The 22,733-nt window shown below is 35.7% G+C and overlaps 3 protein-coding genes and 1 pseudogene across 8 annotated transcripts; 3 read left to right on the top strand and 1 right to left on the bottom strand.

The window, feature by feature from the left end:
* Positions 1-1,566: 1,566 nt before the first annotated feature.
* On the bottom strand, positions 1,567-7,729 carry LOC111485570 (zinc finger CCCH domain-containing protein ZFN-like). 2 transcript variants are annotated; one of them, XM_023132498.1, is made up of 8 exons: positions 7,150-7,726; positions 4,880-5,037; positions 4,393-4,455; positions 3,462-3,581; positions 3,064-3,351; positions 2,675-2,719; positions 2,419-2,583; positions 1,567-2,292 (listed from the first exon to the last, which is right to left on the bottom strand). In XM_023132498.1, the coding sequence occupies exons 1-8, from the start codon at positions 7,241-7,243 to the stop codon at positions 1,996-1,998; spliced, it is 1,230 nt and encodes a 409-aa protein (XP_022988266.1). In that variant the 5' UTR covers positions 7,244-7,726; the 3' UTR covers positions 1,567-1,995. The 2 variants fall into 2 exon arrangements, with proteins under 2 accessions (XP_022988266.1, XP_022988267.1); XM_023132499.1 differs by lacking the exon at positions 1,567-2,292 and having other exon boundaries at positions 2,410-2,583; positions 7,150-7,729.
* A 4,073-nt stretch (positions 7,730-11,802) lies between these two features.
* Positions 11,803-13,293, top strand: LOC111485016 (annotated as a pseudogene).
* A 3,131-nt stretch (positions 13,294-16,424) lies between these two features.
* Positions 16,425-18,837, top strand: LOC111485819 (probable tyrosine-protein phosphatase At1g05000). Its single transcript, XM_023132856.1, has 5 exons — positions 16,425-16,722; positions 17,197-17,290; positions 17,387-17,444; positions 17,568-17,611; positions 18,296-18,837. The coding sequence occupies exons 1-5, from the start codon at positions 16,574-16,576 to the stop codon at positions 18,551-18,553; spliced, it is 603 nt and encodes a 200-aa protein (XP_022988624.1). The 5' UTR covers positions 16,425-16,573; the 3' UTR covers positions 18,554-18,837.
* Positions 18,838-20,128: 1,291 nt separating this feature from the next.
* LOC111485822 lies at positions 20,129-22,401 on the top strand. 5 transcript variants are annotated; one of them, XM_023132863.1, is made up of 4 exons: positions 20,129-20,660; positions 21,050-21,146; positions 22,202-22,293; positions 22,325-22,401. In XM_023132863.1, exon 1 carries the CDS (start codon positions 20,312-20,314, stop codon positions 20,627-20,629), a length of 318 nt encoding a protein of 105 aa, XP_022988631.1. In that variant the 5' UTR covers positions 20,129-20,311; the 3' UTR covers positions 20,630-20,660; positions 21,050-21,146; positions 22,202-22,293; positions 22,325-22,401. The 5 variants fall into 5 exon arrangements, with proteins under 5 accessions (XP_022988631.1, XP_022988629.1, XP_022988628.1 ...); XM_023132861.1 differs by having other exon boundaries at positions 21,372-22,293; XM_023132860.1 differs by having other exon boundaries at positions 20,129-20,883; positions 22,325-22,360.
* Positions 22,402-22,733: the final 332 nt, after the last annotated feature.

The raw sequence follows: 22,733 nt of genomic DNA, 5'->3' as shown, positions 1-22,733 counted from the left end.
CAAGTTGGAGAATAATACTATATTCTATTCTTAATAATAAGATTAAAAAACAACATTTTGCTTCTCTTTTTACGGACTCTTTCTCTTTGAATCATCTGAGTTTGTATGTTCGTTAACTTCACGGTTTTAAAATACGTCTACTATAATGAGGTAAAGAATGTTTATCTCATAATCCATCATCTTTGGAGGCCAACGTCCTCACTAGTACATCATTTGATGTGTGGCTCTGATACTATTTATAACCACTTCCTTTGAGGCCAATGTCCTCGTTGGCACACCGTTCAGTGTTTGACTCTAATACCATTTGTAATAGTTCAAATCCACTTCTAACAGATATCGTTTGCTTTTGCCTATTGTTTATTGTCGTCAGCCTCATGGTTTTAAAATGCGTATGCTATAGAAAGGTAGGGAATGTTTCGTTTCCCTCTTTAACTGATGTGGGATCTCACAATTCATCTCCTTGGAGCCCAGCGTCTTCGTTGGCACATCGCCTGATGTTTGGCTTTGGGCTATGATACCATTTGTAACCACCCCTTGGGGACTAGTGCTCTCGCTAGCACACCTTTTGGTATTTGGCTCTAATACCATTTGTAACTGGCCAAGCCCAAGCCCACCGCTAGCATACATTGTTTACTTTGACCCGTTACGTATCGCCATCAACCTCACGATTCTAAAATGCATCTACTATATTTTACACGACTCATATCCACTGCTAGTAGATATTGTCCTCTTTGGGCTTTCCCTTTCGAGCTTCCCCTCTCCAACTCTCATAAATATGGGACATCAAAATCCACCCTCCTTCGGGGCCCAGCATCCTCAATGACACTCTTTTCTTTCTCCAACCGATGTGGGACCCTGCCAAATCCACCCCCTGACACACTGTCTCGTGTCGACCCCCTCTGGGGAACAGCCTCCTCGCTGGCACATAGTCCGGTGTCTGGCTCTGATACCATTTGTAACAGTCCAGATCCACCCCCTTTGGAGCCCCATCCTTACTGGCACACCGTCTCGTGTCTACTCCCTTTGGGGAACAACCTCCTCATTGGCACATAGTCCAGTGTCTGACTCTGATACCATTTATAACGCCCCAGATCGACTCTGATACCATATTGTCCTCTTTGGGTTTTCCTTTTCGGGCTTCCTATATTCTGTAACGCTATATAATAGCCCAATGTAAGATTTCTCTCAATTCTTCTGTTTTCCCGTCCCTTCTCTCTCTCTCTCTCTCCGTTTTTGTCATACCCTAAACTAGCCCATGTGTCATAATAAAAGTATGTGGATGGAGAGTTCATATGTGGGGAGAAGGAATGTTTTATTTCCCTCTCCAACCAATATGAGATCTCACACATAAAACTTGCATCACTAGAAATTTCAAATATGTGGATTCGGGGTCGAGTTCAAGCTCAATAAATACTACGTAAACAGCCCAATTTGTCATGATTTCGACTCATGGAACTGCTGAACAGAAGCCAATACATGCCCCTTTTGCTTCAGTACTGATAAAGAAGACTCAAATACTGAGACAAACAAAACATAGAACTGTGCTGGAAGAAACACATTTGAAAGCATGAAGAACAAGATTATTGATTCATTGAAGAGCCAAAGAGGCCATCAAACTTTGGGGAGAAATAGCAAAGCGTTTCTTTACAAGAATTTAAACTCCCAAAGAGAAGCAGTTCATGATGAATTGTTGTTTTTACCAAAGATGAACAAAAAACCCGACATAATCTGCAGATCGTTTTATACAACAATGCAGAAACATAAAATAATTAAAGAAAAAAAGTAAAAACTCAGAGGAATTAATCTCTGCTGCCATCTGAAAAATGCGTTTTCAGACAATAAAAAACAGGATCACAACTTTACATGAACCCTCCCTCCTGTACATCTTTTTTCCTTCCTGCAAGGCAAGGCATAATGAATTTACAAATACCTCTTCTTCTTCTTCTTCTTCTTTTTATCTTCCAAAAGATTGTAAAAGGAGTAAAAAGGCGGTGTTCAGCCTTCTGTGTCGATATTTTCGTCGTCAGATGGCATCTCTCGCGTCTCCGAGATCGATAGTCGTCTCGGCTTTGCAGATCCTGCTTCAACTAGCCCTTCAGATGACAAGTTCAGTGCAGTTGATCCTGAAGACGTCCCAAACAAATGCTGAACTGGGGCGTTGGCTGATGCTGCTGCTGCTGCTGCTGCTGCTGAGAGATTGTATGTGAAGATTCCCATAGGGTGATCGAACTTGCAGCTTGGACCGAACTTGCAGATCCCGTAACGAGAATAAAAGATGCACAAAGGTTCTCCCTGTTCATGTTAATATTAGTAAACATACTTTCATCAAACCAGGAAAAGGGTCTCTAATCTATAGATCCACATATCGCCTTGTAAATTAGAACATCAAAGTTAGCTATTTCATCACGACTAACTCACCGGACGTAACGGCAGGCCTATAGGACTCAAGACACAATCTGGGGCAGGAAGTACTCTTTCTCTGGGATGATGAAATCGACAAACGGCACCGAACTTGCAATCTCCAGTCTTCATGTAAAACTGACATTCAGGCTGGCCAGGCCTCTCAGGGAATACATTCTCCCTCTGCAATGTCAAAAAACCCAAATCGAACGGTTAGAACGTATCGGAGAAGAGACTGCTACAGATCCTGCATTAACTCAGTCACTCGTCCTACCGTTTGTTGTGGACTTTCTGAAGATGAAACCGATCCAAGCTGCTCCTGTAAAAATCACCATCTTATGTTTACCTTGGCTGTGAAGGGCTCAATAATTCCAAGAAAGTAAAAAACTCAAGGGTAAAACGAAGAGATATCATAAAGACTGAACATTTATCCACTAGAGGGTGTAGCAGCCACCATTGAACCTTCTTTGAAACATAATTGGCAGAAGACAAAGGAAAAGACCCCCCCGAAAGCTGCTGAACGTCAATACACACACATATAATGTATATATTTTTGAGTTCAACAATTGCGAGGAGAGATCGAACCATCGACTTTTAAGTAAACAAACATAATAATATATATATACGATACTATGCCAAACATGGGTAAGGAATAAGACTTACATTGAATGCATTCCAACCTGGAACAGAAAGAACTCCCTGAGGTAATATTAAAGATGCATAACTGGAAGGGCCTTCCCATCGTGGACTGGGAATAAACGACGCCCTCGACCAATTTGTACTTCCTCCTAGATATGATTGCTGACCAGGAGTTGGCGATTGTACGGTTGGATAAATAGGAGAACCACGCAGTGAGACCATCATATTAGTCGGTTGAGGATGGTGGAATTTACATGTATTTCCGAACTTACATTGTCCAGTTCTTATATAATAAGCACATTCAGGTTCACTCTGCACAATTGGAAGTGAGGAGGAAAGGATGAACAATGAATATTTTTAGCATAAAAGCATAGGCAGCTCGACAACCGAAGATCTTTAAAAGGGAGAAGTTATATCCTAACCGGGCGAAGTGGATAGCCAATAATATTTAAGGCAACTCTTCCAGCAATCCCAGCCTTGTCTCTAGGATGATGAAACTTGCACGTAGCCCCAAACTTGCAAGTTCCTGTCTTCAGGTAGTACTGGATTACGTGCAAATGAAAACGTCATTTTCATAGTAAAAAATAAAGGAAACGTTCTATACTTCGACCCGTTTAAAGCCCATTTAAGTTCTTATAAAGCTAAGCATCCACAAAAGTCAAGAGTCAATCAAAACCCAGCGAAACAATATAATATCCGAGACCTTGTTATTCTAAACCAAACCGAACCATGAAAAAATAATATTCCTGATATACATATGAGATAAATAAGTACATCCCATTAGCTAAAGAACTGATTATATTCTTCGACCAAGTAATTATCGAATGGAAATACTCTCAGCTGTCTCTCGGAGGAAGTTCTAAGGTGCTTTAACCGGTATTTAGCTTGCTATGTTATGTGAACGATCACATCATTCTCTATTTTGTAGCCCTCTTAGTAGACGAGTATTTTGGTCATTGAACTCGTTAACTTTATACACCATAAAATTACAAGAAACCATCTAGAGGAAAACAAGATCACCTAAATTCTCTTTTCTTCGTCCCGTCAAAGTATGTAATCATCATATTAACTTGAACACGTTATAGCTTACTCATCGACGTAGCTAGGAGCTTAATGATGACGTACAGGTTTTCCTTTCCATGTTTTCTTTTAAAAAGACATTTCATTTATACAGTACAAAGGTTGCAAAAGAAGTCCCCGAAACTTGAAAAAACAACAGAAACCTATCATATTACAAAGTCACACAAACGACCTGAATCCAAACCGAAACCTCTATAAAACCAAATGTTGATATGCAGATTATAATGAATAAAATGTCGCATGATGTAATACGTTAATTAAAAAAGTACATACCTGGCATTCTGGTTGTCCAATTCTTTCCGGGAACTCCCCCTTCATTCTTGCGGTGGCAATAGCCTGAACGTAAAGTGTAGTAAATAACGGATGACTCCATCACAAGATGAATTGTAAAATTTTCAAGAATGACTCTTAAATACTGTAGATGAATAATCTATTATTTTTAGTTCAGCACATAATCGAGTTAAAAAAAAGGTCGGTGTGTGCAAGGACAAACCTGTTGTGCGAATAAAATGATTTCAAATCTTTAGTTTCAGGTTTATACAGTGTAAGGTGAATGAATGAACGGGGAGACGAGTAGGTTCATCGAGTTAAGGTTACAAACAAATTTTACCACTTTTAATTTCCTTCTCATAGATCTATCCACTAAGTATAAACAACTTTAGGGAGGCTCCAAAGCCGTTCAGTTCATTCAGTTAGCATGTTTAGAACATAAAATGACGATAAATTAAGAAACTAAAAGATTCACATTTCTGCTTATTACCAGCTCCCTATTAGGTGGATGATTAAATCTACATGTAGCTCCAAATCTACATAGGCCAGTTCTGATGTAATAAGAACAGTCTGGCTCTCCGGGTCGCACGGGATAAGATCCAGATCCCATTATTTCACCTGATCCTAAGTTCATTTGCCACAGTGCATCTGCTATGACATTAGATAAGTAAATCTCCCATTATAAAGAAGAAAAATATACTATTCTAAATATATGAAGCTCACATACGAACAAAAACTAAAATATAGTTAGATATGCTCGAATATATGGTTCGGGGAAGCAATGGAGAAAAAGTCACATTTCAAAGTGGAATTGAAAATGATGAATAGATAGAAGTTTGCGGTGCCTGAATGAAAAAAATGCATAGAACACCCAAGAATAGATAGTAATATGAGTACCATTGCATCCTTGAGGCAATGGTACAAAGTAAAACAAAGTAATATACAAAATCATTTTATAATGCCTAAAAAGACTTCCCACCTTCCCCTAGCTAATACGCTTCCTTAGTCAGAACACAGTCCATTTTGATTATGATCGGAGAAAAGAACGCACAAAAGAATGTTAAAAAAAGTTTCAACATAGCTGATAGGAAACACAAAACACTAAAAGAGCCTTTTTTTTTTTATTCTTCGAAGTAAAGCACTTTGATAAGTCACGTTAGGATCCTCCGAAATTCATTTCTCATGATTCCACTCTATTTCTTTTTACTTTGATTCCATAGCTATAGTTAATTCTTAATTCCTTATCACTTAGAACCAGGTTGAGAAGGTGATTAACCAATTCTTTGCATAAGGTCTAGTTCCTTGTGCACTGGATGGGTGACAACATGAGTTGGTTGGATCAAGAGAAGGTGTGTGCAAGCCGTGATGGACTGGGAGACATCACGCAAGGTGCAGGAACTACGATTCTTCCTCGGATTAGTCGAACTTCTATATCTTTTTGTTTTTAGTATATATTAAACTATAGGAAGTTCATTGAAGGCTTCTCATGTGATCGATTGAAAGGGCTTAAGCTTTCTATTATATCAGTAAAGGGAGAATGAGGGGTGTGTGCAAAGTTTTCTTTCTTTCTCCCGCTCAATCGCTTCAATGCCTATAATTTGAGAGATAACCGGAAAGCTTTCTTTTGGATTACCTTGTGAAAGAGAGCACATAGCCAGATATAAACAGGAAAGGGATCCACACATTTTCTTTTTAACAAGTACAAACTTCTCAGTGATGGATGAAAAGGAAGAAAAGTATTCAAGGATACAACGTCCCGAAGGGAAATAGATTAGAACGTCCATAGAAACAACAAAGACGAAAAATACAAGAGTCCGAACGAAAAACTAAAATGACGACCCATTAAGACCAAACCAAACAGCAAAAAGATAAACCAAAAATATATAAAACCTCTTAAAATGTTTTATCATTTGGAACATCTTAAACTGTCTCATAATGCAACCGAATCGGGACCTTTGTCGACGAACCCATTAAACGAATACAACTTTCTTCAATTAAGGACTTTTACTTGCACTTTTTTAAAACAAAACTTAAAAGATGCATTACACGAAAGACAACTTAGAGGCCGGGAAAGAGGGCTCACCCTCCCAACAAGAACTACTTACAAAAACACCTTCCAATCTAGAAGGATCCTTGTTTTTTTTTTTTGTTTTTTTGTTTGTTTTTTTCTTTGGGATTCTCAATTACATTCACTATAAAATGAACCTCATAACTTCAAGGGAGCATCTCAACTTTCCAAGTCTAGAATCCAAAAGTTTTGCCATAAAAAGCAGAAGAGGCTGGAAGCAGCTGAGTATAAGATGGATAAACCACTTTCTATCCCACAGAAATTTTGTAAACATTACAAACGTATAATGGGTAAAAATTTACGAAATAACATTTTATATGGATCATACCATCATCAGAGCAACCATCGTACGTCCAATGGAGATTGCGACAAAGATATGAACCGGAAATGTATCAGGAATTTAATTCAATCTCTTCCTCGAGATCATTCGAGACCAAAAAAACAACAACCACGAACAAAAATCCAGCAAAACAGAGCCATACACCACAGATCGAAACGAAAACTCGATGCAAGACATGGGCAAAGCAGAGAATTTACGTACAAAAGAATCAGATACGAGTATGTGCACATCGAAATGGATGACTCAAACACACCACAAAAACCCAGATAAGCAAACAACCAAAAGACAGAGTAAGAAGAAATTGCAATCTGCAAAAGGGAAAAGGGGGAAAAAGAAACGAAAAAAACGATACCGAAATTAGCAAGAGAACCTTCGTGCAAGGATGGTGTGAGAGCAGAGGAGTGTCCCTCCGTCACAGACATCGGAATTCCAGAATCGTACTCCATCGCAGAGGAACATGGTCCTGAAATCACCGCCTCATCGCCGGCGAAGAACTCATCCCATCAAAACCCACCACCCAAATCCCCATTTCCACCACAACCCACCACCACCAGAGCACCAATTTCGACAAAAATCAAAAACCCACCATCCAATTTCCTTCCCAGAACCAAAAAAAGGGGGGGAAACAGAGAATCGAAACGAAAAGTTATGTATATGGGGATTGATTGACGATTTCAGTAAGTGGGTTTTTTTAGAGAGAGAGAGGGAGAGAGAAAGAAAGGAAAGGGCGTTGTCTTCTCCTCTCCACACAAAAAAACTAAAAAGAGAGAGAATAGAGTAACGAAACCAACCAAAACATCCGTCCCTCCATTGTTGCTGACGATCTTTGGAGACGAAAAACGGACGACGAAGATTTGAAGACTCTCGCGATTAGGAGATTTGGAATTAACTCTCGCTTTGGTTACGCCACGTTCATCAGATTCCTGCTAACATTTTAGCCTTTTTCTTTTTCAGTGGTGGTAGTGCAATGAGAAGTGAATCGGTAACATCAAAGTGGGTGGATCACCCAAGCGTCTGCTTCCCACGCGACTCCTTGCGCGTGGTCTAAACCCTTCACCCTCACCTTCGGACCGCTTCTTCCAACAGTTCTACCATTTTTCAGCTTCCTTCTTTATTATATTAATTCTCCAATTATTTCTTTTTACTCTTTCTATTTATTTATTTATTTATTTTTATATATAAATACTCGTACCACATTTATCATAAACAAGTCCGATTTTTTAATATTATTTAAATATTAACACGACATATTAATTAAATTAATCAATTAATACGATACGTTGTAACACGACATAAAGAAGTAGGCATAAAATAAAGTTAAATAAGCAAGAAAAATTAGTTAATTTAAAATGTATATCATTATTCGAGTATCGAGTATCTATTCAGTGTATCACGTCAACCTTTAAGTAAAAATGATACCACCGCAAACACTTTTCAGATACCATAGTAAAGTTTCATCAATGTTATTATAGGTTATAACGTCACATTATTTTATAATACTATGTGGCATAATTATTAATGTCGTATTAAAGTTTTGTAAATATAAACTAAACGCTCACATCTTCTAGTAAGACGATTACATTGTATCTTTTGGGTAATTATAAAAAAGTCGGCTCTAACAGCGACTCTTAAATTTTTGTGTTTTTCTTAATCAAAACGTTTCCGTTTTAGTGATTTAATTGATTAAACTGTGTTAAAGAACTCGATAATTAGGGCGTTAAATTGATAATGCCTTAAAATACTCGGGTATATATATATATATATATAAACATACTTTTTGATGGTCTCCAAAGTCACATGTCACAAAAAAAAAAAAAAATAAAGGGAAAATTATTATATAATATGATGCCAATTATACAATATAATATATATATTGATTTGATGGGGAACCATTTATTATTTATTATTATTAATATTAATGTCTTTTGTTTAATTCATTGCTTTGATTAAATAAATTATATTGTTTTAATGGGTTTTTTGTTTGGTGCTTTGCTTTGTTAAAATAAAATAGTATATGAACCCTAACTCTTGAAGGCCTAATGTCCTTGTTGGCATACTGTTCGTGTTTGACTATGATACCATTTGTAATAACTCAAACTCACTGTTAGTAGACATTGTTCGCTTTGACCCATTACGTATCGTTGTCAGCCTTGTGGTTTTAAAACGTGTCTATTAGGGATCTCACAATTCACCCTTGTTGAGGGTCTAACGTCCTCGCTAGCACACTGCCTAGTGTTTGGATTTGATACCATTTGTAACAGCTCAAACTCACTGTTAGTAGACATTGTCTGCTTTAACCTATTATGTATTGTTGTCAATCTTATGATTTTAAAACGCGTCTATTAGAGATCTCATAATCCACCCCTGTTGAGGGCCTAACGTTCTAATTGGCACACTGCCCCATGTTTAACTCTGATACCATTTGTAATAGCTCAAACTCATTGTTAGTAGACATTGTCTGTTTTGACTCATTACGTATCACTGTCAGCCTTATGGTCTTAAAACGCGTCTACTAGGAATCTCACATGGGGGCCAGCGTCCTTGTTGTCACACTGCCCAATTGTTTGACTCTAATACCATTTTTGGCTATGATATTTATTTAATTTCACAATTATTTGGCTCGAAAAAATTGATTTTAACCTAAAGTTAAATATAGTTAAGTTGGTAGCACGAGGATGTTGACGTTGAAGAGAGGTCTTAATCATCGAAAAAGTTGCTAGGACCTCCCTAGCACTACTACCAATTCTAGTGGTTGGTGGGATCCTTATATCATATGTAATTTTCATTTCGATTACCAAATAGAATCATGCTATATTGAGTTAATTACTTTACCCGTTAAACGAATATTCATGTTCTTAGTATCGTAGTTCATTAGCACGATGTCTAATGCCATTTACCGAGAGATGAACTCAAATTTTTGACCTCTTAATCGAGGGTAAATGTCTGAACGTTTAGTTAATTTATTTTCCAAGTTCAATTAACTCTCTTACCATATTAGAAAACTAGCGTGATTTACACGAAAATTTTTCCCGTTCATGCCAGAATGTCCAGATCAAACGTACTTAGATCACACGAAAAGAATCCTTAACCCACAGATTAGAAAATCGTGTAACAATACGCGAATAATTGGTGCAATAAAAAAAACGTGAACAAGTCTATAATAGGAAACTACAAAGTAAAAGAGAGAGACGTTTTCGACCCGTGCCAAACTCGCTTTCAATATCATGTTTTGTGATCTCGAACTTTGAATTTTTTTTTTTTTTAGCTTTCAAGCGTATCCTCTAGCTTTTGACTAATCCAATCAAAATTGCATCAATAGAAGTCAAAAGCCTGCAAAACCCTCTCTCGTGTGGTATTTTATCGCAATTCTTTCAAATGTTCGGGCTGAAGCCCTAATCGTACGTCTAGACATTGGTTCAATTTTCCAATTTTGCCCTTGTATTTCAATGTAGCATCGAGACACTATGAACAAAAGGTCAGTATTGAAGAGTCGTGTTGCATCAAATGACGTAAGTGTAGAATTTGTAGTACGAACGTATTATTTATTTAGTCTAATCTTTATTTATATTTTTCCTCTTCTTCAAATTGAAATTGATAATTAAAAAAAATAAAAAAATAAAAAATATATATATATAGAGTTCCAATTGACATGGACCCATTTGCATTTAATTTGTGGATAATTGGGCCTGGCCCATTTGTTATTGGGCTGGATCTCGGGTAATTTTCTTGGGCTAGCTAAAATAAAATGGATTAAATATTACATTTTTTTTTGTCGTAAGAACTTGTAATTACGGAAATGCCCTCCTCTTCTCATCAATTGACAATTAATTAAGAAAAGAAACATATTTGGAAATTTAAAAATGATCTCATTCATTCAAAATCTACCCCTAAATTTCCATTCGGCCCTGCAGAGGCGTTCATCGCGTTTCGATTTCACCGTGCAGTGATATTCTCACTCGCCCAATTTCATCAGGCCATCTCATCAATTCTCGTCTTCGATCATCACATAATAGCTCATTTTCTTTGCCCCTGACTATTTCGTTACAGATCGATGAAGTGCACTTCTATTTTAATCTTGATTCAATTTCGGTTTTGTTATAGTTGGATTCATAGAGCTATTTCCATGTGTCACAGTTAGATACAACACCACTATCTAGTGCACTGTTGTCTATGTTGGAGTTTCCTCGAAGTAGTAATCACTATGCAGGACATTTGGTACAATGGTGTCACCAGTGGTCATGTCGCTTGATGTTGCACATAAATGGCTAACAGGAGATCGCCCTAGAGTAAGTGCTCTAAAGTCTCACACGTATATTGCATTTCGATTGGTATTGTCTTAAGATCAACATGCCTCGATCGGTATTATCTTTTACCAAAGTGATATTCAATCTCCCATTCCAAAAGGGTTTAGATTCTTTCAACAAGACATTGCTTGGGATACACTACTTTCCAAGTTAGAGTCCAAATTAAGTAAAGAGACAAGGGAAACCTTAAAAAAAGGAAAATGGAACATCAAAGCTACAAGATTATGAAATTGACTTAAGTTTCCTAGGAAAGGGTGAGTGAGAACTCCCATGTTTACAAGATTAGGACTCTATTGGGACGAGAATTCCCGCTTAAACAAGAAATGAAATAGAGAGTAGAGAAAAAAAATTTCATGGTAGTTTAAATGAGGTCGAGAACGAGAATTATATTTCTTGTTCTCATCTCCCGTACATCAACAAAACTAATTTGTTAGCAATATTGAAATTTGAGTTTTTAGAAATTATGTTGAATATTATCTTATATTTGATAGCCGACAAGATCGGTTAGCAGTGGACTTTGACTGTTACAGTGGTGTTAGAGCTAGTCACCAGGTAGTGTGCCAGCTAGGACGCTAGGTCTCCGAGAACGGTGGATTGTGCTTGGAAAATGAGAATATTTGCTAAAAACATAAATTAAACCCATTATTTCTTCTCTCCCTCTCTTTCTCTTTTGAACGTGAACAACAACAACGAGACTTAAAATGGAGAGATTTGTTCTTTTTCCTTTCTCAGTCGGATACATCTCCGAGTTGAGTGTGGCTGTGGGCATTCATCACAATGCAAAACCCGAGCCCGAGCCCGAGCCCATCTCTTCTCCTAGATCAAGTCTCTCTCTTTTTTCTCTTTCTTTCTTCAGGTTCGAAATTTTCTTAGTGAGTAACAACAAACATGGAATGAAATTTGATTCATATTTACGACAAATCGAGCTTTGGTTTTCGTTCGAACTCACGTGTTTTTTGTTTTGTTTTTGGAAGAACGTGAAAAAGAGGAAGACGGGGAAGAGGAAGTTGGTGGGGGAAACCCCATTAGAGGAAAGCTTGAAGAACTCTCAAAGCTTCATAGCAAAGCCTAATATTGGAGTTGGGTTTCATAGGCTTTACATAACTTCTCTCAATTATTTGGTAGAGTTTTTTTTAGGGTTAGTACACGGGTTGGGTTGAAAATTTTTTTGGACCGACCTAAAATTTTTTATTGGTTAGATCTGAGACCCAAGCAACCCGAATGGAGTTCACAACCCAACCCGTTTTTGAGTTTTTATTCAATATTTCAATATATATCACTAATCAGTTACAAACGTTAAGTATTCTTAATCTTTTTAAAAATAGGGTAAGGTTGGGTTGAATTGTAACCATATTTTCACATTGGTCAATTTGGTTAGGTTGACCCGACCAAAAAAAAAGTCAAAACCGAACTAAGTTTTTAATTTTCCAAAAATTCATCTGTAACCCAAACTAGAAAAAAAAAAATCTAACCCAACCCAACTTTTATAATTTGCGTTGAATAGTTTGTGTTGGTTAGATTATCGGGTCATATAATCTTTCATGCCTGCCTATATCGATAGTAAACGTGCATGCTTACCATAAAGGAGCTCAATTAGTCATTTGTCACTAATTTAAACCAATAATCTCTAAAGATTTTGATTTGTTTAGACTATAATTAAGTAATAAGACAGATTAGACCCTCGTGGGTGCTTGGAAGCAGCCCATGACTAGTTGACCAAAAACTAAGCCACTTCTTTTGACCCTTCTTTAGGACTTTTCTTACCTTTTATGGTCCAATAGGTTCCATCCACGTCGGATACGACGCAGCGTGGTACTTAGTTAGACAACCAAGTCATTAATTAAGGGTATATATGTCTTAAATTATATGTCCCGAGCTTTAGTTTCACATTATTAAACTAATCGGAAAAAAAAAACTGGAAAAATATGATGTAAGATCTCCGTTAATTGGAGAAGAAAACGAAGACTCCCTTATAAGGATGTGAAAACTTCTCCCTAGCATACGTGTTTTAGAACTTTGAGGGGAAGCTCGGAAGGAAAATTCAAAAAGGATAATATCTGCTAGCGGTGGATTTGGGCTGTTACATATGACCTAGTTGGTCTCAAATTTTTTTTACGTTAAGCTTATATTTTCTCATACAGTGCATTATTACTGTCATTTCCGACTTCAATCTTGCTCACATATTTTACTAGATGTCAATTCTACTATGTCGAAGTATCAAATGCATCTAATACCAAAAACAAAAAATATTAGTTTTCAGTGCTATGCGTCAAAGATTTAAACTAAGCACCGAACAGTAAAGCATACTTGATTGAAAATATATTCTTAATGTTAAATTATAAGTTTAGTTCTTAAATTTTTAAATTTGTGTCGGTTTCGATCTTAAATTTTAAAACAATCGGATAAGAACGAATCAAGATAAGAATATATTTTTGTTTACACGATAGGAATATATTATGAAATCTTGTTGTAAATAATAATATCATCATTGAAACTAAATAAAGAAACAATAGCCTACATTTAAAAGATTCTAATATGTTATTGATAATTTATGACGTTCGAGTAAAGAAATAATATATTAATGAATCGATATTACATTTGAATGATGATGGACCTGTGTATATCGAACTATGGTTAAAAAAAGTTCAAAATAATTAATAGAAGCTTAAAGTTAAATGTGCTCGATTTGAGGATTCATTAGAAATTTTTACAAGAAACATGTGAGTGAAGGCAAATGTGAGATCTCAGATCGGTTGGAGCGGGAAACGAAACATTTCTTGTAAGAGTGTGGAAACCTCTCCCTAATAGATGCGTTTTAAAATCGTGAAACTGACAGCGATATATAATAGACCAAAACAGATAATATCTGTTAGCGGTGGGCTTGGAATGTTTCAAATGGTATCAAAACTAGACATTGAGCAGTGTGCCAGTGAAGATGTTGGATCTTTGAGGGGTGGATTGTGAGATCTCATATCGACTAGAGAGGGGAACAAAATATTCTTTATAAGGGTGTGAAAACTTCTCCCTAATAGATGCGTTTTAAAACCGTGAGACTGACAACGATATGTAACGGGTCAAAGCAGACAATATCTGTTAACAATGGGCTTTAGTTGTTTCAAATGATATTAGAGCTAGACTCTAGGCAGTGTGCCAACGAAGACGCTGGGCTCTTAGAGGGAATAGATTGTGAGATCTTACATCGGTTGGAGAGGGAACGTAAATGTTCCTTATAAGAGTATAGAAACCTCTCTCAAATAGAAGCATTTTAAAACATTGAGGCTGATGACGATACGTAATAGGTCAAAACGAACAATATCTATTAGCAGTGTTCTTAAGCTGTTATAACAAAACGTTAAAATGACTAGTCGATAGAGATAATCTTCCTTCTTAGAAGCAACTTATAACAAGTACGTGGATTTGGACTAAGAAATTAAAGATTATATATAAAATTTGCCTAAAATGCTTCATGGAAGCTTCCGACAAGACAAAGGGACAGTCAACATCGTATGGCACCTTTTGGATTTGGACTTTCAAACTGACCTAACAAATTTATGTTTTTTTCTACTCAATATTTGACTTCAAATTTAAATATTAATAAAATATTTAAAACCCATTTTAGTAATTTTGATTTTTCTTCTTCTTCCGTTGTTGAATAACACTAAAGAGCTCGTAGGTTTGAATCTTTGCCCGAATTTTTATTATTTCATTTTTGTTTTGTTACAACTTTTCGGGTCAAAGTGGTTACCCACGTACTGGATTATCATTTCATGAAAGGGTGTGATCATGTAACAGCCTAAACTCACTACTAGCAGATATTATCTGTTTATGTATTTTCGTCGGTCTCACGGTTTCCGCACTTTTATAAGGAATGTTTAGTTTTTCTCTCTAACCGATGTGAGATCTCACAATCCACCCCTTTTGGGAGCTAAATGTCCTCACTAGCATACCGCTCAGTGTGTTGGCTTTGATACCATTTGTAACAGTCCAAGCTCACTGCTAGTAGATATTATCCACTTTAGCCCATGACAATCTTAAAAGAAATGTTTCGTTTTCCTCTTTAATCAATGTGAGATCTCATAGATCGAGACCATAAAATATGAAACGTTATGATCTAACGGTAGAGATATGTTTGAAGAGACAGTCACGTCATTTACACTATTACAACTATTTCGGTCGAAATGGAGTATGCCTTTGATTTATATCTAAATATAAAACATTACGATCTAATAATGAAAATATGTTTGAACGGACCATTTTGCCCTTTAAAATTTCATAAATTACTATTTTGTCCTCAAATAGTTACGACCACTGGAGTCAAATAATCTAAAAAATTATTTTGATAAAAGGAGGAATTGGTCCAATGAATTGTATTTTTAATTATTAATAATCTAAAAAAAAAAAAGGGCAAAACGACATAAATTCCACGTCGTTTTCACTTTTTTCCCTCGTCAATTTTAATTATTAAAGTTTTAAAAAATTCCATCAACTTTTCTTTTAAAATAATAAATAAATAATTTATAAATACCCGAATTTTTATTATTACATTTTGATCCTTTAAACTATAGGTATTTCATTTTAATCCATAAAATTGAGTATTTAATAATTTTTTTATTAATATTTAACTTAAATTCATTTGAAAAGACTTAAATATTTGTCAATAAAAAATATATATTTTAATAAAACAAATGTGTCAATACCATATTTTCATAAAATAATTTAGTAAAAAAAAAATGATTCTCAATTACGATTTTTTCTAAAAAAAAATCTGGAATTTTGTTTTGATTACAAAATAAATAGCTAAATTTAAATTCTAATTTTGGAAAATAATCAAATGATAAATCTCATTATGGATATTAATTTAGAAAATAAATTCAGATTAAATACAACTTAATCTTAAATATTTTTTTTTTCAAATAATTCAAAAACATTATAAATCTTATACCAAAAACAGTACGTGAAAATCAAAAAAAAAAATTATAATATAAAATATAAAATAAATTATTTCAAAATTAAATAAGATGAGAAATTTCACAATAATGAATAATAATATTTAATTTACATTAACTAAATTTTGAGATTTAAATTATTATTTTTTTTTTTGTAAATTTTTTATTTAGAAAGATATCTTTTAAATTATGTTTAAAAATGATAAATTTGCATAATTAAAATATCCAATCCAAATAAAATCAATAACTGAAAGAGCGGAATTTGAATTTAAAAAAAAAAAAAAAAAATCCGAATCTGCAAAACGACATCGTTTTCATCTGCCAGCATCTTTCTCTCTTAAAAACCGCTATCGCCTCCGTTTTCCTTTCCATTCAACCTGCGCTCGTCTCGAATGCCAGAGATTTTCCTTTATATGCATTAGATTTTCGATTCCTACTGATCGCCAAGTTTTCGCAGGTTTCATTAGATTTCAATTTTCGATTCTCTGCAATTTTTTCTGTTCTTCAATCCATAATTCATCGCAAAATGAGGCTCCAAGTGAACGACGGCGATGTCGACGACGATCTTGTTCCTCCCCCCAACTTCTCCAGTGTTGAGGATGGCATTTTCCGATCCGGCTTCCCTCAGCCTTCCAATTTTCCCTTCCTCAAGAATCTAAATCTCCGCTCCATCATGTTTGTATCCTTAATCCCCTATTTGGGTCTTCTTTTTCTTCTGTTGTTCTTGATTGTGATTATTGATTTTGTTGTTCCTCTGGGTGATTTTGTGATTTCTGTTTCGTTAATGCTCTGGCTGGCTTCTGGATGTTTCTTGTTTTGTGATTTTTGTCTCTGTTTCTTTCTTTTTGCCCTGCTTGGTTTAATTAAAGATTGGGCGTCAATTGTGGGGGTAGGTTGAATTTGTACTTGAGCGATTCTCTATGGGTTCAGTTAAGATTGGGGATGGAATTACGGAGGTTGGAATTGTTAATAAGAAGATTTGTCTTGATTAAGAGGATAAGAAGATTTGTATTGAATTTTGGGGATGAATTTGGTTGCAGGGTTGTAATTGTTAACAAGAAATTTGGATTGGTTTCTTTTAACAGAATGAGATGATTTGGATTATCGTTTTCTGTCTTGATTCTGATTTTGATTGCCTTTTTGAATCAGATATTTGTGTCCTGAACCCTACCCAGAGGAGAATTTGGAGTTTCTTAGAGCTAATAACATCAAGCTTTTTCAATTCAAAATTGAAGGGACAAAGGTAGGTTGATCTTTCCTTTTCCTTCCCTTTTCCTTCATATTGTGTGTTACATATGTATTTGCTGGTTATAATCATCAGTAATCACTTGGATTTCAGGAGCCTTTCGTTTCTATTCCGAAGGATGCTATTCTGGAAGCCCTAAAAATCCTAATTGGTACTGAGAATTTTCATTGGATTTCAGTTTTTGTTTGTTTGATTCCTTGTTCTTGTTTATCATGATCTTTTCAGATTTTAGAACATCTTTTGTTTTGTTTGTAATTCTATCTCTGGTTTTCAGATGTTAGGAATCACCCCATTTTGATCCACTGCAAGCGTGGAAAGGTATCATCCTAATCCTATCCATGCTATTTATTGATATGAAAATCTACACATGTTGGAACAATTGTGATTCCTTGTTAGCTCGATATTGTCTTGTGTGAGATCCCACATCGGTTGGAGAGGGGAATGAAACATTCCTTATAAAGGTGTAGAAACCTTTGTTTAATAGACGTTGCTAGTGGTGGGCTTGGGCTATTACTATTGGTATCATAGCCAGACACCGAGCGGTGTGCTAGCAAGGACCATGGTTGAAGAGGGGAACGAAGCATTCAGTGTGGAAACCTTTTCCTATTAGATGCCTTTCATAACCTTAAGGGGAATCCTTGAGATCCCACTTTGGTTGGAGAGGGAACAAACCATTCCTATGTAGAAACCTCTCCCTAGTAGATGCTGCTAGTGCCATTGGTGTGCTTGGGCTGTTGCCACTGGTGTCAGAGCCAAACACTGTGCGGTGTGCCATCCTTGCTGGTCCTCCAAGGGGTGGATTGTGAGATCCCACATTGGTTCATTCAGTGTGGAAACCTCTCCCTGTGATCAGAACAACAATTTTGGATATAGTTTTTGAAAATAACAGACCCGAACGTCATGGAAAGGGATATTAGGGGGAGAAAGCTGCATTGGAAGTTGTTCCCTTCCTGGTTTTCTGTTTTCTAAAGCTCATAAAGCTTTAACATGTCCTGATTGCAGCATCGAACAGGCTCGCTCGTGGGTTGCCTGAGGAAGTTTCAGAACTGGTGCTTGACATCAGTGTTCGAGGAGTACCAGCGATATGCAGGCGTGAAATCAAGGGCGACGGATCTACAATTCATTGAGGCATTCGACATAGAGCCTCTGAGGCAATGTGTTTACAGCATCATATACCAGTACCAAGGGTATAGCTCAAACAAGAGAAGGCTGTTGTACAGAGAAGAGAAGTTGCAGAAGCCCCAAACAACACCAGTTTAGAGACAAATTGAAGGCATCATACAAGAACACAACCTTCCTTATTGCACATAATATGATGTTCTTGTCCAAACCCCATCAAGTCTTTGGTTCCCCATTTTTAGGGCTCCATTGAAGAAGAAGCTCAAATCCTTACTTTTTTTTCTTCTTTTTTTTCAACAAAAATTCATATGAAAAGAAAGAAAAAGGAACTTTATGGAAACACTATTATTTCATGAGTCATAGAATAGCTTGAGTCTTATTGTTTTTTTATTTTGTTTTATGTATAGTTTCATTGGTGTTTTGAATCCACTCGTTATTATTAATTAAATATTTATAGCTTATTCCTTTACTTGAGCGGCGGAGCGTGTGTAGCTTAATACCACATCTGATTCATCGTCACAAAAATTGCCTATCCTCTTTTGAGAAGCAAGCTCCCTCTGGTTGTCTTGTCTCTAGGTGGCTCTCGATTTTTAAGCATGTTGGGAGATTAGGTTTCAAGACTCGAAAGCTTAATGAACAAGCAAATCAAGTCTCATTTTCAGTATCAACAACGAAAAGAAAGAGATAAAATCATTTCTTATAGAATTCACTTTTTTTAATCTTTTTTCTTAATTAATTTTTTAAAATGGTTAATACAACTAATTATTATTTTATTTGAATCATATATTTAAATCAATTAGAATAAATATTTATAATTTTTGGGTATTTTAGTCATTTAGTAAATTTAATTTAATATTAAAATATTATGTTTTGCTATTTCTAGAAATAATCAAAAGGAAAATTGTAAATTTTTAAATAGCATAAAATTAGATATCTTTTCCCTTAGCTTTAAAGGTTTAAAAAATATTTTTTTTTCTCGAGCCTCTAACTTCTTAATTGAAGGATTATAGTTGTAACAATTCAGATATTGTCTGCTTTAACCTATTACAGTCCTCATTTAATTAATGGAAAAAATCTGTCCGTTTTAACCTATTACAGTTAGTTGCCCACTTTAACCTATTACAGTTAGTTGTAGTCTCACCTATATCCTCATTTAATTAATGGAAAAAATCTCTACTTTCTTATTTAAACGACCATTTATTTCCCTATATAGTGAGAATTAGATTTTTTTTTTCTGTCTAATTTAGAAATTAATTACTTAATAATTTTATTTAGAAAATTTAAGCTGATTTTAAATAAAATTAAATGGAATATATATATAATTACTTAATAATTTTATTTAGAAAATTTAAGCTGATTTTAAATAAAATTAAATGGAATATATATATAATTACTTAATAATTTTATTTAGAAAATTTAAGCTGATTTTAAATAAAATTAAATGGAATATATATTTTATAAATTTATATTTATAAATTTATAAATTCATTATTCTCCCTTTTTTTGTTTTAATAAATTCATTATAGGGATCACTTATCCGTTTGGACTTCTCTACTACAGAAGATTAGAATCACCTACTTCCGCAACATTGCTCTCGTCTTCTTTTATCCAATCATAAACGCCCACGTACTCGAGAGCAAATAAATCCGTCCGTAGCAGATCGTCAAGAATACAAAATTAGCCCGTATAAATAAAGCAAACGCCATTGATGGATTCACCGGAGCTAGGGTTTCTCACCCAAAATCTCTCCTCTTGTTGATCGATGGTTTCTCCTCACAAATCGGCACGTATTCTCTCAATCAACAGATTTTAAAAAGCGTCGATTTGGCTTTGATTTGATTTGCTTTACCCGGAAAGGGAGGGAAAAAAAAAAAAAAAAACACCAACAATCGATCAGCCATGACGGGTAAGGCGAAGCCGAAGAAGCATACGGCAAAAGAGATCCAGGCGAAGATCGACGCAGCTACCACCAACAGAGGCGGCGGAAAGGCCGGGCTTGCAGACCGGTCCGGCCAAGAAAAAGGTGGTCACGCGAAGTTCGAGTGCCCACACTGTAAGATTACAGCGCCTGATGTTAAAACTATGCAGATTCATCACGAGTCGAAGCATCCCAAAATCCCTTATGAGGAAGACAAGGTTGTGAATCTCCACGCTGTTCGTGTTGCTGCTGAGGCGTCTAAGCCCAAACCGGGTGTGAGAGGCAGCTTCAAGAAGTGAAAAAAATCCGGATTTCATGATGATGATTAGGGTGGATAGGCTCAATTATATGGTATTGGGTACTTTTTTTTTTTTTTTTTTCGTGTTCTTAATCTGGGTCTCTTTATGTCTTCACTCTGGTGCTGATGGAAAGTGGTTTTTAACTTGTAAGGTGTTTGAGTAAAACATATTTGATGTCCTTGGAGCTGCGGTCTCCCTTCTTGAGCTTCTTGCAATTATGTATATGTCATAAAAACATGATCATGGTTGTTATGGTAATGATGGAGGTGTTTCGTGTTCTTATTTCCGTGCTTATCATGTCATATGTTTAATTTTTGTTAGATTAGAGTGAGCTTAAGGTGTTGCTGGAATGTTGCAGGCTTAAGCTGTTTATGACTTGAGAATATGTTGTGTGATTTTTATTGTTATTTTGATATTTAGAAAGTAGATTACTGGGGAATGATTAAGAGTTGACCCAGCTCTGAAGGAGGAATTTCGTAAACCCAATCGTCTCTGTGGTCGTCATGGCTTCACTTATGTAAGTTCAATTCCTATATTCTATGATATTTATGTGGTAGAGGCTTGCTTAAGTTGTTAAAACAACTAAGGAAATGAGTTAAAGTCAAGTCAAAAGTGTTACTTGGTCGTTGTTCGTTCTAAAATCTCAAAAGGGTCTGTTGATTCGGAATCATGGAATGAGTGGATGTAACTGCTCATTGATCCATTTTGTTTAAGTTTTTATAACTTTACCTTTTTGTGTTAGTTATATTTATCTTTACAGATTGAGTTATGTTAGCTGTTAAAAGAGCTGAACCCTTTGGTGTAAGATCGCTGAAGTTTTCAATCAGATGGCAGCCCAAGTATCATGTTCTTCTTTATTTGACCAAGTCTTTGTATAAAGTTAATGTCTCATCTCTTTGAGTTCTTGTTTGGGTTGGCCTTTTCTTTTCTTTGAAGAAGCTTTATGAATGAGATCTTTCACAGCAATCTATCAATATCTGTGTATTTATATTTACATTTTTGTTGTTCTTTTCACTCAGGCTCCAATCTTACCATTTCCACATTGCACTTTGGCTCCAAGGAGCTACTGTCCTACAATTTTCTTGTAAAAGCAATAATCTTTAGTGGTTAATTTCAATCCCCTCGGTATCAGACTCAACTTATGAGCTTGGTTTTGATTCTTGTGGATTGGAGTCCTGTTGTTAGTGTTTGGATTCTTTTTCATATGCACTTGTATGTTCACTTGTATGTTCTTTTATGTTTCTCTAAACTTGGTTTTTGTATTAAAAGATCACATTGATATCAAGCAATGGCATATTCTGATGGTAGATCACATTAATATCAGGTTAGGTTTTTAGTTGGCAACCGGTAAGGTCGATTATGCTGGTTTATTGGGGAGAAATCCTTGTAGTTGGCATTCAATTGGGACATTAAGTTTGGTCACTGTCATTATTTGAGCATTATTTGTTTGAAGGACGGATGTTTGTTGTTTGCTAGGGATGATTAGCGTATTCTGACAAGCTGAACCGTTTTGAAATCAGTTGAAACGACTTCGATTGGTTGGTTTATATGTTTTTTCTGTTGCGTCGGTAGCAAAACGGTTCAGGTCGGTTGGCGAGCAAGCAAGCTCAAGAATGGCTCAAATGGACCAAATCAACCAAATAACACTTACAAGAATGTAAGTTGTTAAAGTGTAATGCCTTCTTTCTGCCTAAGATAAAGTGTTGTAGCTCAGCTTTACTTGGTCTTGTATGGTCTTGTAGTTGCTTTGATCATTTCTTGCTATATTGTAACACTGTAACATGAACATTACTTCCGGTACCGTTTGTAACTTGTTTCTAAACTCATGATTTGAACCGATGGCTGGAAGATGAACTTTATTCGGCTGGAAGATGAACTTTATTCTTCTTTTTTAACTTGTAACTTGCTTTTGACAATTTTTCGTTTACTAAAGTTGTTCTTGCACCATTCATTCTAATTGTTCTTCGATGTTTGAACTCCCGTTTCAAATGGTCATTCGAGAGGGTATACAATTGGAAGACGATATTGAATGGGTCTGGCTGGTCATTCGAGAGGGTATACAAGTGGAAGACGATATTGAAAAGGGTGCTCTGGTATAAACACG

This window comes from Cucurbita maxima, unplaced genomic scaffold, assembly GCF_002738345.1.
Source record: "Cucurbita maxima cultivar Rimu unplaced genomic scaffold, Cmax_1.0 Cma_Scf00010, whole genome shotgun sequence".
In the NCBI taxonomy this organism is placed as follows: domain Eukaryota; kingdom Viridiplantae; phylum Streptophyta; class Magnoliopsida; order Cucurbitales; family Cucurbitaceae; genus Cucurbita; species Cucurbita maxima.
This window is presented reverse-complemented; position numbering and strand designations above follow the sequence as displayed.